General features: G+C 36.6%; 1 protein-coding gene across 1 annotated transcript in view; it reads right to left on the bottom strand.

Moving 5' to 3' along the window:
* The window catches only part of LOC138691393 (protein gooseberry-like), a 196,192-nt gene that overhangs the window by 12,953 nt on the left and 165,241 nt on the right, over positions 1-17,998 (bottom strand). The window contains exons 4-6 of the mRNA XM_069813306.1: positions 10,433-10,629; positions 4,056-4,188; positions 2,207-2,558 (exon numbers count right to left, since the gene is read on the bottom strand). Of these exons, the coding sequence (XP_069669407.1) occupies positions 2,207-2,558; positions 4,056-4,188; positions 10,433-10,629 (682 nt within the window). The remainder of the gene's footprint in view (positions 1-2,206; positions 2,559-4,055; positions 4,189-10,432; positions 10,630-17,998) is intronic.

The raw sequence follows: 17,998 nt of genomic DNA, 5'->3' as shown, positions 1-17,998 counted from the left end.
GCTACCCCCATTGGAGATACAATAATAATGTGACAGCGACGTGAGATTCGAACTCACGACCAGCGTCCCGCATGAAAGCAGATCGCACAGGCTCCACGGAACATTGAGTGACGTCGCGCGGTGGAGAGAAGAGAGAGGGTGTATTACGTCACGCGACGAGTCCGCGCGCGCAGCTGCTTACGGAGGGAAGGGGGAACGGACCTTCCCGGCCCTTCCAGAAATGCGCCGATGTAGAGATATTGAGATAATTCTCTACACACCTGTAGAAGGTTCTCGCAACTATGATTTTGCTATAAAAGAGCAGGCGCCAGCGAACTAGAGAGTTGTTGTAGAGTTTTCAGTTATTCAGTCAGTGAGAAAGCTAGAGCAAGCAAGCCAGCCGGAGTTCGACTCGAGTGTGCGTCCGCATCTGCGTCAGCATCCGAAGGCCTGAGTTCGAGTGCAGTGGACCGCAGTTGGAGGGACCTGAGTTCGAGTGCAGTGGACCGCAGTTGGAGGGACCCGAGTTCGAGTACAGTGAACTGTCTCTGAAGGTCTGTGGTTCGAGATACCGTGAACTCGAGGACTGAGATAGAAGAACTGTGAACTGAGAACTGATAGTTCTGATTTGTAAATAGTGCTTTGTAAATATTAGTTAAGATTAACAGTTAATTGTTGTTCGTACTAGTCCAAGTAAATTGTCATTGTCGTCGGTGGAGTGCTATAACAAATACTGTGTGAGTGAAGATCCAATTGTTGACGAGAGCGTTTAAGGTGAATTGTAGAAAGGAATTATTGTTGTGACGAATAAATTACATTGTTGTAACTAATAAAATTCACAATAATAATAATAATAATAATAATAATAATAATAATAATAATAAGATATCATATGAAATTTAAAATCTAATTATTTTATTTAATCTCGTCTTTAAGTTTACACATTATATCGGGATCACTTTTCTTCTTCCTGCTTTGTTGTGCAGAATATTATTCATATTTCTCCAAACGGTAGCCTGAACACCTGCAGACTTCTAACGCATGAGCATAGGCGGAGTTATGGGGCACTGTCCCCCCCCCCCCAAACTTTTGTGAACTCTTTTTTTTCTATTGACGTTAGAAAATATTGAATTCAAAAGATCTTTTTTGCTTTTGTTTATGATTAAGTTTCTGTGCTTAAAATCATGAATTAATGTCTTCAGCCTGCACATGAATTAATGTCTTCAGCCTGCACTCATGTGTTAGAAGAGTCTGCAGATGTTCAGGCCGCCACTTAGAGAAATATGAATAATATACTGCACAACGATGCAGAAAAAAGAAAAGTGATACCAGTATAATGTGTAAACTTAAAGACGAGATATGATATCTTCAGGAAGGTAAACTTCATATAAAATGTTTCTGTTAGCACTGTTACGTAGTTTTATTGATGTATGCATGTGTTTCTGTACGAGAGAGAAAAAGGAATTTTTTTTACGTTATGCTCTATTATAATTTGTAGCAGACCTACAGTTCAAGTCCTATACAACTCGGTCCGAAACATCGCGGATATGGATGTAACACTGTAAGAAACATGCCCTCGAAAATATAATAATCACATTCCGATATCCTGTACCACAATCAAGCTATGAGATAAATGATGTCCCTTGTAACCCCGTTATATGGGGATTCTACGGTTTTGCTTTGCCCCCCCCCCCCAAAGGAACGGTTCTCTCTCCATCTACTTCATGCGCATGAGTACAGGTTGTTACAAAAGAAACATTACAGTGCTTTCAATCCTCAAATGAGTTATAGAAATTCTTATACATTCTGAAATTTAAAATAAATATTATAGTCCAGACACATGATCTGAAGACATTAATTCATCAATTTAAGCACAGAAACATAATCATAACCAAAAGCAAATAAGATGTTTTGAATTCAATATTTTCTAACATTAATAAAAAAAAGAGTAAAGACAAGTTTGGGTGGGGGGTAGTGCCCCCATGTCCCCCACAACTCCGCCTATGTGTACAGCACTTAATTCAATTTCGATAAAAATTGGACTCATGTTGTTTATGCATCTATCGATTCTATTATAGCAAATAGTTACACCAATGTCGTCACCGACAGGCTTGAAAATCCTCCGATTTTAACTTAAAAGGACGGCAGCATTGCTAGATAGATGGTCTCTCTTGATAACATCAGGTCAAAGGAACAAAAAGAAGGAGAACGAAGAAACATTATTTACCCGAAATTGTCTGCAATTGTTGGGAAACCATGATGGCTCCAATTAGAGTCGGCATTGAGTCTTGTCCCCCAGACTGCAGTGGCGCCCGCATCGCAGTGCTGGTAGTCTCCAGTGACTCCACTAGATGGAACTGTGTATCCCATTACATTGCCATTTCCCTGAATCGAGTTTGTACAAGATGACGTTGTGGCGGCAGCCGCTGCGGAAGATGGCGTCGTCACTTGTTCAATCATTTGAGATGCCGATAATGCGAAATTCGATTGCTGCAGACTAGCAGAAGTGACGTGTGATTGTTGCATTAAGGCAGAGTAGTTGGCTAATTGACTTCCGGTGCGATGCCAATTGGAGTTTCCTGTAACATTTAGGGATATGGTATGAATTAAACTGCGAAACATTTTACATGACATTTTAGTATGTAGGCCTATATTATAAGCCTATAAAGTCATTATGTCAGTCGGAGCACTAATTGTTCCGGTTTTTTTTTTGTTAAATTTTTGGTATTTACTAATTTACTAGAGTAATTTTCCTCACTTTACAACATGTGATTTATTCTAATATTTGAATATTGTTCTTTATGGGACATGTGTATTCACAAGCAGAAGCAAAGCTGACTCCAACGTTCTAAATTTATCAGAAAATGTTTTTTTTAAAGCTTTATGAAAATGTTATCTTCTATCTTCTGGTCGGCCTCGGTAGCGTAGTCGGTACAGCGCTGGCCTTCTGTGCTCGAGACTGCGGGTTCGATTTAGTTTTTAAATTTTCAACTAAAAGTACATTATTGTTATGCCTTATAAATTATTACAAATCATATGACTTTAGAACCTTGATTCTTTACAGTTTAATTCTGCATCCTAATGTACAATTTTAAAGAATTTACAAGAGTGGCGTGATTTGTTACAATTGTTGTGACAAGTGCGTAAGAAAAATGTAATTTTATAGTTAAAATTAAAAAAAAAATTCTGTACGAAGCAAGTATGAAATTGACAACACATTTTTAGCTTCAGAATACTATCTAATTAATAGAGACCGGATTCTTATGTAATTACATATTGCATTCCTTTACTTGTAGACTACTGAAAATGACAAATGTCTGCGATTTGTGGTTCTGATATGGTTATAATTGAGTTTCATTTGACATATTTTTATATATTCTTAGTAATATTACATATTTTACAAATTATGCTAGGAATGTAACATTTTTATACATATCTAGGCAATTATTGATTTTTAAATTTTTTTATTAAATTCTTTTTATTTTTTAGAGTAAATTATTGAATTTTTTTTCATATGTCACTTTCCAGGCTTATATCCTCCCACTTCAACTGACCAGTTAAATTGTGACGACATTTTTGTGAATTTAATGCACTAATAAATAGTGACTTTAAATTACATATTTTATTAATACTACATATTTAATTACGCATTTCCCCGATATTTACTACATTTTTATGCACATATTTCGCACTTTCATATTACATAAAAATCCGGGGCCTATTAATTAAAGAAATGATACTCCTGAATAGTTCATTCCTTATCTGTAATTTTACCCTTAAAACGAAAGAATAATGCTATTTTACAAACAACTTCAAATTAGCGTAACTCTGAAAATATTGAATAGGACCCATGTTTATATAGTTAATTGCAATGGAAATGCACTTGAATTTTTTAGGAAACTGTAGTGCAAAGGGTTTCTGAGGAAAATGTTCCTAAAGTATCCATGTTTTTAATTGAAATTTAATTAATAGTTTTTTTTTTTTTAAGTTGAAGAGTAATAGCAAAATGTCTTCACTTATTTCACTTATACACAACAGCCATACGCTAAGGCTACCCAGTCCCCTTAAATCCTCACCTGCATTGTGATGAAGTGCCATGACTTCACAGCTCGTTGTCGGGTACTGGTAACCAGAAACTGCAGATAATGGGTTGAACGACGTACCACCGGTATGTTTTCTCCATCTTGCACGTCGATTACTGAACCAAACCTGCCGGAATATTTTTATATGATAAATTTAGTAATAGGGCCTAATCTCTTTTTACACTTTTCATCCTCGGCATTATTGAACATGTTTTTGGTGAGTTTCCAACAACTATCATTAAAATTTTATATTCAATAGCTACTTTGTAATATTTTCAGCGATAAAAATAAGTACGTTTAGGAAGTCAGTTGATTCTTTTTAATGTCATCCAGCGTAAGATTCGCTCTCAACATATTACTCCGCGCGCGTGTTTGACTAACCCTACTCCAACCTGTTGTTTTGTTGCTGCTTATTGATTTCAAATATATCATTTATACGCTTATACTACAGTGCATTCATTTTATCTTCCTCCGCTCGCTTACGGGAGCTGTGTCACAGTAATGCCAAGTTGCGCACGCTCCATTCAAGGACACACATAGCCGCTGATAGTTGAGCTCTTCAGTAAAATAGTGGGCCATGTCCATAATGTCGCATTTCGAGAAAACTGCATTTGTTTACATAAATTGTTTTATATCGTAATTATAAATTAGCATAACATTTCAATGGATACCTAGTCATTGTGGTATACCTGGAAACGAGAAAGTTGATAATATTGCAAAACAGGCAACATATTTGCAACCGAGACCTCTTCAAGTGATATCTCTATCCACTGCTTTTGCTTCAGTAAAGTCTCATTTTACAAACCTATGGATCAACAATTGGCTCTCTTCTGACAAAGGAAAAATTTTACAGTCCGTTAAAAAGAAACCAAATGACCTGGAAATGTACAAAAATTTGTCCAGACATGTTCAAACATTTTTAACAAGAGCCAGAACAGGTCACATTGTCACTCAATTGTACCTACACCGATTTCACATTTCTGATAATCCTATTTGTCTGTGGTGTAATAATCATGATGAAGATCTGAAAAACATTCTTCTATACTGTCCATCCATAAACCACAAAAGAAGTAAATTAAAATCGTCAGTACCAGTTGCAGAAGACACAGCCCTGCAGTATATATTGACTACACCCCAACTCTGGCTACTAGCAACAGGCATCTATAATGAACACCGATCAAAGTACCCCTCTTTTCTCGTGAAAAACAACAACTGAATAGACTACAGTGGACTTTATGTTGTCACCAAACAGCTGGATACATTAAGAAGATTGATTGATTGATTGATTGATAAATTAGCATACGTATTATAAGTACTTTATTAGTTGCAAAAGAGAGTAGCATAAGAAAAATGTAATTCTAAATAAAAATGCTTTTGATTGGCCGTAGCTTGGTACAAAATTACTGTTCTTCTAATTGCTAAATGGCAAAACTTCAGGAGAACATTGGTCCATGTCCATTTATTCATATCCGACTCCACACTTGTGGAGTAACGGTTAGCGCGTCTGGCCGCGAAACCAGGTGGCCCGGGTTCGAATCTCGGTCGGGGAAAGTTACCTGGTTGCGGTTTTTTCCCAAGGTTTTCCCTGAACCCAATATGAGAAAATGCTGTATAACTTTCGGTGTTGGACTCTGGATTCATTTCACTGGCATTATCACCATCTCATTCAGACGCTAAATAACCTAAGATGTTGATAAAGCGTCGTATAATAACCTACTAAAATTAAAAAAAGAAGAAATGAATTATCCACTGTCCACAGCATACAACTTTCATGACATCACATAGCACAACACTAACTAGATCACATTTCCTTTGCACTGAACACTTTAGGCAATGGTTTCATCATCCTCCTGCTGCTTTTTAGAAATAAAAATCCCATTTTCATTATCTCCATCCTGGGATGTAAGATTCTGGAAAAATTTTTGGTGCACAGATGGTATATAAGGAAGAAGTTGCTTGAGACCCTTCAATTTAGCTTCAATGAGTTCTCTTCCTTATGGATATAGAATAACTGGACCAACACCACTTGTGGGTGAAGGGCGACCTTTCTTTCGTCTTGAAAAGTCCACAGTCTTCCAACTTTCTAAGTAATTTAATGAGTATTTGAATTTCATCATCATCGGGTCTCTAGATTCTATACGCAGACACTGAATGTGTAACCATTTAACCTGTTGTCCATCACCAGTCTTATGTCTGTTAACAGTAATGTCTTTCACCCTATCAGTAGTGACAGAAAATCGTTTTTCTGCATTTTCATAATCTTGAATGGTTTCTTTTTCTTTGCTTTTGATGCCAATGCCATCCAATGGTGAGGAATGTATAAGTTATGCTTGTGGTGAGCTCTTTCAATCACACCAAAATCGGCATCATTTGCCAGAAAACTGTGACCTGTTCTCATAAATCTTTATACAAAACTTCTAACTCCTTTGCTGATAGCCATAGCCACCTTGAAGTTTGCGATTTTGGCCTCCGTAACTGTCAGAATATGTTACAATAACTTTCACACCATTCTTTAACCTTTACTGACAATACTTCATTACACATGAACCAATTTCATCTGGTCCGCTTGAAGCCATTGCTTCATGCCACGTAAACATTGTACACAAATATATGTTATATTATAGCATTATATACTTAATCTTATCACTTCCAGAATCACTTAAATCAGTAAAATATACTTCAGAATCCGTCATTTCAATCAGCTGTTGGACATGACCCACTATATTACCAAACAAAATGTTTCTACAGCGAATAGGGATTATAAAGAATTTGCCTGTGTTTTGTTTCTCTGTGCGCCAGCTTTTAGTTCTACTTTCAAGCGCTAGAGGTTGGTGTAATCGAGCATAGGCTAAGATAATAATTGAGAATAGAGTTGAGACACAGGATTCAAACATCGCCTACCTTATTGCATAATCCAGTAACGCTTTGCTTCAAATAAATTCAAGTTAACAGCTTTTCCTTATTTCTCAGTGACGAACTAGTTGTAATAATAATTGTTTATATTTCAGATATAATAAATTATATTATAAAATAATATAATACATTATAAAATTAAGTATCAAATTCGTTTAATATTTGTATATAATATAGGTATATGGTTTTACTTCTCGTAAGAGTTTTGTTTTTCCATTTTCAGTGCTATCAAATCGTTACATATTTTAATTGTTGTTGGGGTCAACGTCTGAACTCTCATTATAAAGGAACTCTAGAGTCTAGACATTACAGTTAATGACGGATTTATTATTTTATGGATCTAATTTATTTTATTTGAGTACATAATGTACCTAGATGTATTAATTATATGTATTATATTTCCGTTGAGTCGACTGCTAGCTGGTGTGATGTCAGCGCCAACTCTAGGGAGAAAGCAGAATCTCACGCTCTAGCTGGCTTGAAGGTCATTGAAATCAGTCCGGCTACATCAAAGGTACCGACGCGAAGTGTCCATTCTTAATAATCCCTATTCGCTGGTTTCTACTTCTTAGAAGTACACAAGTATCAAATACCTTACTATAATAATACCGGACAGCTAGCAGTTTTACGTGCGAACGACGATGGTGCTGCTACCTACCTGCCGGGATGGAGATACTCGCGAAACAAGCTGTAATCAACTGCATTGTATATTGTTGATGGGCTAGTTAATTTGTTAATAGTTTTATGAATTAGTACTAGTGTTAAAATGTCGGAGTGTATATGTGCTGTTTATAATTGTGACAATTGCAGCATTACAAATTGCTCCAAACCGTACTTTCGATTTCCGACAGTTCATAAAACGTAAGTTAACAACATTCTTTAGTAGGCCTAATTCCTTCGTCTTTGTGTTGATAGAAAAATACAAATTCGTTTTTTATTTAGACCTAATAAATAAATAGAATTTAAAATATATTGGATTTTAAGATTTTATCAAATTAAGTTTTATTGTTGTCCACATGCCTTTACTAATTATTACAAGCATCAGATTACTATCAATTTTATCTTTCCAGTTGTCAGCAATGCGTATATAAAACATTATTGTAAATTCATTCCTAATATCAGATTGATTTTGTCTCGGTAAACCAAAGAAAAAAATGTGTAACAATTAATTACGGAAAGTAATATGAAGTATGCAATATTTCTCATAATATGCAGCTTTGATAAAAGATAATAATTTTAAATTAAATATTATTCAACATTTCTTAAGTATTTCATATATAATTCCACATTAGTAACTCACGTTTTAAACAATAGTCCGAATCTCGCCATGTTAATATTTGTATATGTGGACGTAATTCCATCCCTCTGCGCTAGATGTCAGGTCCGCGATTTTTTGCACTCACGCCAATGCTGCTAGTATACAGCTGTCCGGTATTATAAGGCATTTGCAAGTATGGCAGCAGATAGCAGAGAAATTCACATTTCTGGACATAATCCATTTTCTTTTTTACTGATACATGCTCTTGAGCTTTCAGAAGATGTACGTATCTTGAAATGCACCAAAAGTGGACATGGTATACTTTTTTACTAAAGGGCTCAGTTGTCCTATTACTGTATGCAATATGAGTTGAGTTTCAGTGCGGTAAATGTGTAACTTTCGGTGTTGGACCCCGGACTCATTTCACCGGCATCTCAGTCAGATGCTATATAACCTAAGATGTTGATAAAGCGTCTTAAAAATAACTTACTACTACTATTTGAAATATTTTAGTTGTGTCATGCGGAAATGGCTTTTGGGTATACGTTTCCAAAAATGCACGTAGCTTTTTTTCCTGAGTTTCTCTGCCGTGTCTTTCATTCAACTTATCCTGCCGCATCTAATTCAAGTTATCTTGCTGTACCTCTTCTTTGTGGTTAAAATAATGGTCAATTCCTTTCTTATGCATCTTTGTATTCACGTGCCTAGTTACTCTAAATGTTGGAACTGTAACTTTGCTAAGATTTCAAAATATATTTCCTTCTGTAATGTTAAACACATCTGGATCATATCTGGAGATTAAATTGCGTAATTTTGTTGACAAAGTTAATTTCGTCCTCGGCATCTTGCTATTATTCTTCTTCACAAGATGTTGGATGTTACCCGTTACGAATAGCAGTACTCGGTCGTAATGTAAGCGATCAACTAAATTCACTGTTGAACGAAACACACTGAAATCCCCCACCAACGCAATTAAGTACTGGTACCTAAAGTCAGAGGCGCATGAAACGCAATGTAACGACATGCAATTCTTAGTCCTAATGATAACTCAAAGACTATAGGATATAATGAATCTTGAAACTTTTAACTTGTTCTCCTGTAACAACAGAAAAACGTGATTTATCATGTTTTTCCCCTGTACTCTTCATATCTTTACGGGGTGAATCTTTCTTCTGTCCCAGCCACTAATAAATAAATAAAAAATACCTTGAAAATGCCTTGTAATTATAGTACTGATTAGTAGAAATAGATGTGATCACTGGGAGAGCTGTAAGCCCATCCAACTCGTCCTAAATACGTACCTTACCTATATACGAAAATCGTCGTGCGTGAACGAAGAATACTACCATATTTCTTTAATGTTACAGTGGGTTTCAGTGTTGCCAACATAGTAATAATACTACACACCTAATCAAACCAAACCTAACCTTTCTCATAATACTACACACCTAATCAAACCTAACCTAACCTGTCACATAATACACACCCAATCAAACCTAGCCTATTCTGTCACATAATACTACACACCTGTAGTAATATACCTCACATTTAATATCATTTCGTTTTCATGTATTGCCGGCTCTGCCAATCGTGTCGGTTTCCATCTAGTGGATCTAATTCGAAGAAGCAATGGCGACTTTCATAATAATTACATTTTACATGTTTCGTGATATACTAAATGTGTTACTGTAGTAATAATTCTATATATGGTACAATAAGATTTGAAATGCGTTGTGGTTGTGATAAAAGTATTGAAAATTGGTTTATAGCGCCACATTGGCAGTGATAAAAGTGTGCATTATTCGTTCAGTGGCTGGTGGAGGCTCTAGATTGACCCTTTACGGTTGTAAAGTTATTCGACAAAACATGTAAAGTAAATAACCCTTCTAGCATTCATTTCTTCATATTTTTCTTGTCATTCTAATTGTATTGTTGCCGTGTCCAAGTCTATGGATAGACATCTAAACGATGGATCAGTATTACTGACTAGAACACAGTCTAGTATATACAGTCGCGAAGCTCAATACGTAGTAAATATGCAAACATTAGATAGTTGCTCACCACTAGGATCGCTAATATCGCCCCATTACAGGCAATGCAAAATAGTACCGTCACAGTCTATTGTTTCTAGCACCCTCAAAACTGAAGCTTCGTGACTGTATATAGTAGACTGTGGACTAGAAGGTGGAACACTCTGTACCTGTATCCTGGCCTCCGTAAGGCCGGTCCGTTGTGCGAGCTCCTCGCGCGTGTAGACGTCGGGGTACTGCGTCCTCTGGAAGGCCCGCTCCAGCTCCTCCAGCTGGTCCCCCGAGAACGTGGTGCGGCTGCGGCGTTGCTTGCGCTTCAGCGGGATGCCCGGCTCTGACTCCGTGTCCGACTCGTCCCCGCAACGACCTGCCAATCACTCTCATCATTACAACAGACCATTTTGTCTTCTTAGATTCAAAATACATGCTGCTTCAACATTCTGAGAAATGTGATATTGTGTGACAATCGTGTCTTGCTTCGACCACAATTTCCCTTACATTTACTTGTGCTCATAAATAATAATAATAATAATAATAATAATAATAATAATAATAATAATAATAATAATAATAATAATAATAATCACCATAGCATACTTACTTTGCCTTCGTTATATGTTTTGAGGTGCCTTCTTTATGTGAAGAAAAAAGTTTTACGTTCAACCGCTAAATGTTTTTTATTTATTTTTTTTTATTCAATGCAGTGGCACTTGACTAGAGTCATTGGCAGTACAATGGCGATAAAAACTAAAAGGAAAGAAAACGAAATAAAGTGAACAATGTCCAAGGAAACTATGAAGGAGTGGATGTCAGCACTGCTGCATTCTGTCTCTGGCCTCCCAGTACCTATCCACAAAGCCGACAGATGAAAGAGCTGGACAAGTCTTAATGTGGTTTGAGTCCATGGTGTCGGAACATCCACAGAGCATGCAGTGGAGGTGATTAGCCAGACAGTCATGACCGACTGCGGCGCGGAACGTCGCAACAGCTTCTCTTCTGGGCCATTCGGGGAGAGTGGAGTTTAGTGCGTCCTTCCAGTGTTTATCTTTAATTGGGTCCTCCAAACTTTCATGGAAACATTGTCTCACTCGACTGCTTATATTTGTAGATGCTCTGTGGAATGGCAGCATGTTATAATATGAAAGGGGGATAGTTGTTCCTTTCTTTGCTAGAAAGTCTGCTGCTTCATTCCCGGCAATACCGCAGTGAAAAGGTATCCATTGCAAATGTACAATTTTATTTAGTTTCTTGATGTCTTCTCTGCATTGTTGAATGTCATCATTAGCTGGTTGTAGTAAGTAGTTTCCAATTGCAGATATCGCTGCTTTTGAGTCACTGAGGAGGACAATGTTTGGAAATGGGAAGGACCTGCACAACAGTTGTTTCACAGCAGTACATATGGTTCTTACTTCTCCATTAAAAGGTGTATGGTTGTTGCCTAGAGTGAGATAGGTAGAGAACAGTTGGCAATGAATTCCTGCTCCAGTGGGCCCGTGTTTTCCTATTTGGGAGCCGTCAGTGTACACATGCAGCCATTTGTCTTGTGGGTAGCGGATTTGTAATGTTTCTAAAGCAGAAAGACGGAGTAGTTCACTACATTCGTCCTGTTTATTTTCTATTGCAATAAGATCTAGTGCATAGTCAATATGATGTAATGCAAGTGGGTTGGTTGGTAATATCAATTGCTGGGGTTTCCAGGATAGATCCAGATTATGGATTAGAAACTTCCTGGATCAAAGATACTGCCAAGTCCGTTTCGGTGACACTACATCAAGATTTAAACAACTCCAAACAGGACTTCCACAAGGCCCAGTTACAAGCTGTTCCTTTTTCAACTTATATATTAATGACTTGGTTTCACTACTGACTAAGAACACAAATGTTCATGCCTTACTTTATGCCGACGATCTTGTCCTGTGGACTGCTGCCCCGAAATCACGAGTCAAGAGTGCTATTGCGAATACTCTTAATCACGTTCTTGAAGACTTACACAAATGGTGCCTAGATAACGCTATGGCCGTGAACACTGAGAAAACAAAATGTCAAACTTTTTCCCTATGTCACAATCAGTTAACACCGGCCATAATCTACAACAATATACAACTGGACAATGTCCATACATTCAAGTATCTGGGCGTCACTCTTGATAATAAGCTCACATGGAAAGATCATTGCTCCGAGATAGCTTCAAGAACCCGTGGTAGATTATCTTTACTAAAACGGCTTGCTGGAACCAAATGGGGATGTGCTACATCTACGCTAAACTCTACTTATAAGACATATGTGAAACTAAACATGCTATATTGCTGTGGTGCCCTTATAACTGCATCTGATCAGACAATCAGCAAGCTAGACTGTGTCCAAAATCAAGCCATGAGACTGATTACTGGTGCTGTAAAATCAACACCAATAAACTCGCTATTGCTACATACCAATAACATGGACATCAAATCAGAAATAAGACAGTCAGCGTTAAAACTTCATGAAAAACTCACTGGTTTGTCTGATATTGAATACTCCCCTTGCTCCTCACACACCAACCGCAGATTAAAAACCCAAGAGGGTTTCCTGCAAAAAGTAATCCGCTAATTGTTACCTACATGATTATTCCAACCGTAATAGAAATAATGTTTACTCTAATAAGAATAAATTCAGTATTACTCAAAAGAGTTTTGATACGGTTGCAATAAGACTTTATAATAGATTACTTTCTTATATAAGGAAATCTTCTTTTCAATTATTTAAAAGGTCGCTCAAGACAAAATTGAAGGCAAACCCTCTTTATCGACATGATGAATATTTTAACATGAATTGGTAGTATACTCGTATTTTGTTTTTGACGTTGCTATACATTTTTCTTAAATGTCTCCAGCACTATCTATCTATCTATCTATCTATCTATCTATCTATCTATCTATCTATCTATCTATCTATCTATCTATCTATCTATCTATCTATCTATCTATCTATCTATCTATCTATCTATCTATCTATCTATCTATCTATCTATCTATCTATCTATCTATCTATCTATCTATCTATCTATCTATCTATCTATCTATCTATCTATCTATCTATCTATCTATCTATCTATCTATCTATCTATCTATCTATCTATCTATCTATCTATCTATCTATCTATCTATCTATCTATCTATCTATCTATCTATCTATCTATCTATCTATCTATCTATCTATCTATCTATCTATCTATCTATCTATCTATCTATCTATCTATCTATCTATCTATCTATCTATCTATCTATCTATCTATCTATCTTTCTGTCTGTCTGTCTGTCTGTCTGTCTGTCTGTCTGTCTGTCTGTCTGTCTGTCTGTCTGTCTGTCCGTCCGTCCGTCCGTCCGTCCGTCCGTCCGTCCGTCGGTCCGTCCGTCCGTCCGTCCGTCCGTCCGTCCGTCCGTCCGTCCATCCATCCATCCATCCATCCATCCATCCATCCATCCATCTATCTATCTATCTATCTATCTATCTATCTATCTATCTATCTATCTATCTATCTATCTATCTATCTATCTATCTATCTATCTATCTATCTATCTATCTGTCTGTCCGTCCGTCCGTCCGTCCGTCCGTCCGTCCGTCCATCCATCCACCTACCTACCTAACTACCTACCTTTCTATATCATCATCATCATCATCATCATCATCATCATCATCATCATCATCATCATCATCATCATATATTGAAACTAGTGGCTTGTGCAGGAAATGCTGCTAACTAAGTTCATTAGAAGTTCAAATTAAATTTTTTTCAAATTTATTTCCAATGAAGAATACCAGACATTTTGGAAGTTATTTGCTTCTATAATAATGAAACATAGGCCTACCCCTCTGAATGGTTTTCTTCATGCTAAACACTTTTTATTTAACCTACAAATCTTTAATTCTTGAGTTCCAATGCGAAAACGCAAGTAACAATGTCAGAACGATCAGTCGGTTTTACATGTGGGTGTGAAGCAATAGCTATTTCAGGTCACTGCGGATTGGAGGTTAGAGTTATGAAAATATCCTCTCCTCTCCTCTCTCCTCTCTCCCCTCTCCCCTCTCTCCTCTCCCCTCTCCCCTCTCCCCTCTTCCCTTTCCCCTCTGCCCTTTCCCCTCTGCCCTCGTGCCCTCTGGCCCTCTTGCCCTCATGCCCTCTGGCCCTCGTGCCCTCGTGCTCTCGTGCCCTTGTGCTTCAATATTTCATCCCCTTCTGCTGATTGTAAACCAACACTGGTTTTAGATGGAAGCCGCTTATATTGTCAATTAAGAGAATATTTTATGCTTAATCTACATCATCATTTTCACCGACGCATTTTTAACCGTCTCAATAATGGTGCCACCTATTCAGAACTAGCGGAACTGTTTCAAAGTTTGTCATTTTTTATATATTTGGTTCTGACTTGTCCCATGGTTAGGAAGTTCGCTTACATGATCATAAAATTTGAACGTCAGTGTACATATATATACTTCCAGTATAGAATAAAAAATTTTATTCCTTCTTAATAATTGCAAAAATCACTAGGTTTAGCGGCAAACAGCTGATACTGTCAATTTATACTTAATCTACATCACAATTTTCCCCAACATTTTTTTACCCGTCCCAATAATAGTGTCATCTATTGAGAACTAGCGGAACCATTTCAAAGTTTGTCAATGTGTTATATCTTTGGGTCCATAAGAGATCTGGAACTTTTTAAAACAGATATATCAAGTGCCACTAATGGTAAAAAAAAAAAAAAAAAAAAAAAAAAAAAAAAAAAAAAAAAAAAAAAAATGTCATATCTTTGGTTCTGACATCCCGCGGTTGAAAAGTTCGCTTTCACATTCAGAAAATTGTAGGTCAGATATCTTTGAATGACAGTGTATATTCTGAAGTTGATGATTGCATGTGTATGGCTTTTTCGATTGTTTTTACCTCAGTCAAATATTCGCTCGAAGACGGACTGAATCGATATAGAGTCGATACTTTAGCAAGTTTATATGGACTTAAAATAGACAGAGTAATTAAAACAAAATACGAAATATTTGTGTAATTATTGAAAACTGCGAATTTAGAAAAAAATATGGTTAAGATAATGGTTATATACGTTTTTATTGCACAACTAAATGTTCCTAAGGGTCTGTTATAAATAAATTCGTGAATGAAGTGACAGAAGTTAAAACTTTGCCTAATCTTTCTCTGAATGACGACAAACATGTTCTAGAAACAGTTAGGAGTCCGGTAAAGAGGAAAGCCGATGATGATTTACATGTTAGACGTAATAAAATTATTGTGAAAAGTGTGCAAGAACGAGAACCGATATTACACATTTCGAAAGAACCACTTCCAAATCCTATCTAAAAACTTAGAAGAAGCATTCAAACAAGGAATCATCAATTTTAAAGGTTAGCATTTTTATTTTGCTAATCCAGAAACTCAGATTGTTTTATTTAGGGGAGACTCGGTTAATTCCGCAATATTAAGAAGTAAATCTATCATATTTTTATCAAAATGTTTATTGAAAAATATTATCAAGGTATGTAGACATGGACGAAATCTTTCATTACAAAATGAGATGAAGAGACCTATTAAAATGCAAATTTATTTAGTTGCACATACATTACAGTTGAAAAAGAACAACTCGGGTAACACGGAAAGATTTATTGGGATAGATACGGCAATTGTTGAACTATTTTTCAACATATTCCCACTGGAATTGCTATATTTGTCATACCGTGGGATCAACAGAGAGGTACAGACGGCTGTCACACACTGGTTCCGATCCCAGGCGTCAGACTTCTACGATATAGTGATACAAAAGTTGATCCCATGATATGACAAATGTCTCATTTCCACAGAAACAAAGTTTCTCCTCCACAATCGGCACAATTCTTATTCTCCAGCGAAGGAATTAAACAGAAATTGACACAAAGCTTAATAATCTTTTCCATATTTACACATCTTTCACAAATATCATAAAAGGACAAAGTTTAATCGCTTTATCCATCAGAGAAAATACACGACCACTCACGACAAACCAACTACAACAAATGACAACGATATAAGCATATACCATTCAAAATGAACGAAAATCCTGACGACACCTGGTATGAAAACCTAAAACTAATATAAAACTCACTAAAAATCACTAAAATTTAACTCTAAAAAAAGTTGGTAATAGTTACTATATCCAATCAGATGTCCGAAATGCGCGCTGGTTCGAGTCTTCATGAGGGAGAAAAAAATAGTTTTCTCATGAAATTTCGTCCAGTTTATGGGATTGCCCACTCACACCATGATGACCTTGGGTAGTATAATAGATAGTGATTCCGTTTCTGTAAACTACAGACGATTATTAGACTAAATTAAATTATCTGTGCAACAAAGCTGTATTTATCGGCAGAAATAACCAACAAAATTATATTTGCACAGAAATAATGAACAGAAAATTGAGTCTGGAGGTTACTAATATTTTGTGAATATTCACTTATTCTTTATCAACACGTTGATTTTATCAGGGATGCTGGAAACCAAAGTTTGACACATTCTTTGAATATTCATCATCATTTAATATTCAGCATCATTCAACCAGATATTCAGCATCATTTAGCCAGATATCAGACGGTGCTTAAATGAGTCCATGTTTTGTTGTAAGCCTTTTTTGTTCACTTTCTTTTTCAGTGTAGATCACAGATTTTCAATTTCGTTCATGTCCGGTCTTCTTGCAGGCCATGGGAGAACGGACTGTTGAATATCTTCTGCGGTATATAACTAAAACACCAGTAGTACCAACACACACAGCCAGAAAAAATATGCTTAACCATTAGAAAAATATACCAGAAGATGTAAACAAACATATTTACAACAATAGAGACTCTGTGAATTATACTGATCATAATTGATATGACGAATTATATAATGTTTCCAAGAAAAACGTTTTAGTCTAATAATTTGTTCACGTCTCTAGCTATAACGGCTAGATGGTCGTCGTGCTAATCATACGATATCTCCATACTGGTTGGATGATCGTTCATCTCAGCTAAGGTATGTGGACGTGAGACCAACAGTCAGCTGGTACGCCTTGGCCCTATGTAGGCTGTCGCGCCCGGATGTTAGCATTTATTTGTGATATTATGTGAAATAACTGTCTAATATTTGACTGTATACTATTCTTATAGCTAGAGTCTACCTTGACGCTTATATTTCTTCGAAATAATATACTGTTACCTAATGGTTTGCAGCTGACTTCGTAGCAAAGTCCCGACGAAAAATTGGATAGTTGGCACAGCAGGTTAAAGGGGCGGTGCGAATTAATTGCCGCGATAGCCCGGCGATGACAACTGAGAGACCGACAAACAAGACGAGTCATTAGCACGAGTGCAATTAATTTGTTCATTGATGAAAAAAAGCGCATCACGTAGCACCTGGTTCCTGGGAAAGTTCCGACTTAGGTAACTCTTCACCCGTGTTGTTTGTCAGTTAGGCAACTTTAAAATGAAGGAAGCAACAAGTCTTTAAATCATCGACCACTTGCTCTGTTAGAAGTTTGAAAGTACTGGGTTAAAACAAATGTACAACTACAAGGTCTGTCAATTTTTATTTCATGAATATAATTCTCTGTGTGTTGCACATTTGATCTGGTATATTTGTAGAATTTATAATACGTTCAACAGTTTTACTGTAAAAATATATTATCGTTTTTTTCAATTTAGTGATACCAACTGGTGCCAGATATAGGAAGACAGTAGCG

This window comes from Periplaneta americana, chromosome 16 (assembly GCF_040183065.1).
Source record: "Periplaneta americana isolate PAMFEO1 chromosome 16, P.americana_PAMFEO1_priV1, whole genome shotgun sequence".
NCBI classification, from domain to species: Eukaryota; Metazoa; Arthropoda; class Insecta; order Blattodea; family Blattidae; genus Periplaneta; species Periplaneta americana.
This window is presented reverse-complemented; position numbering and strand designations above follow the sequence as displayed.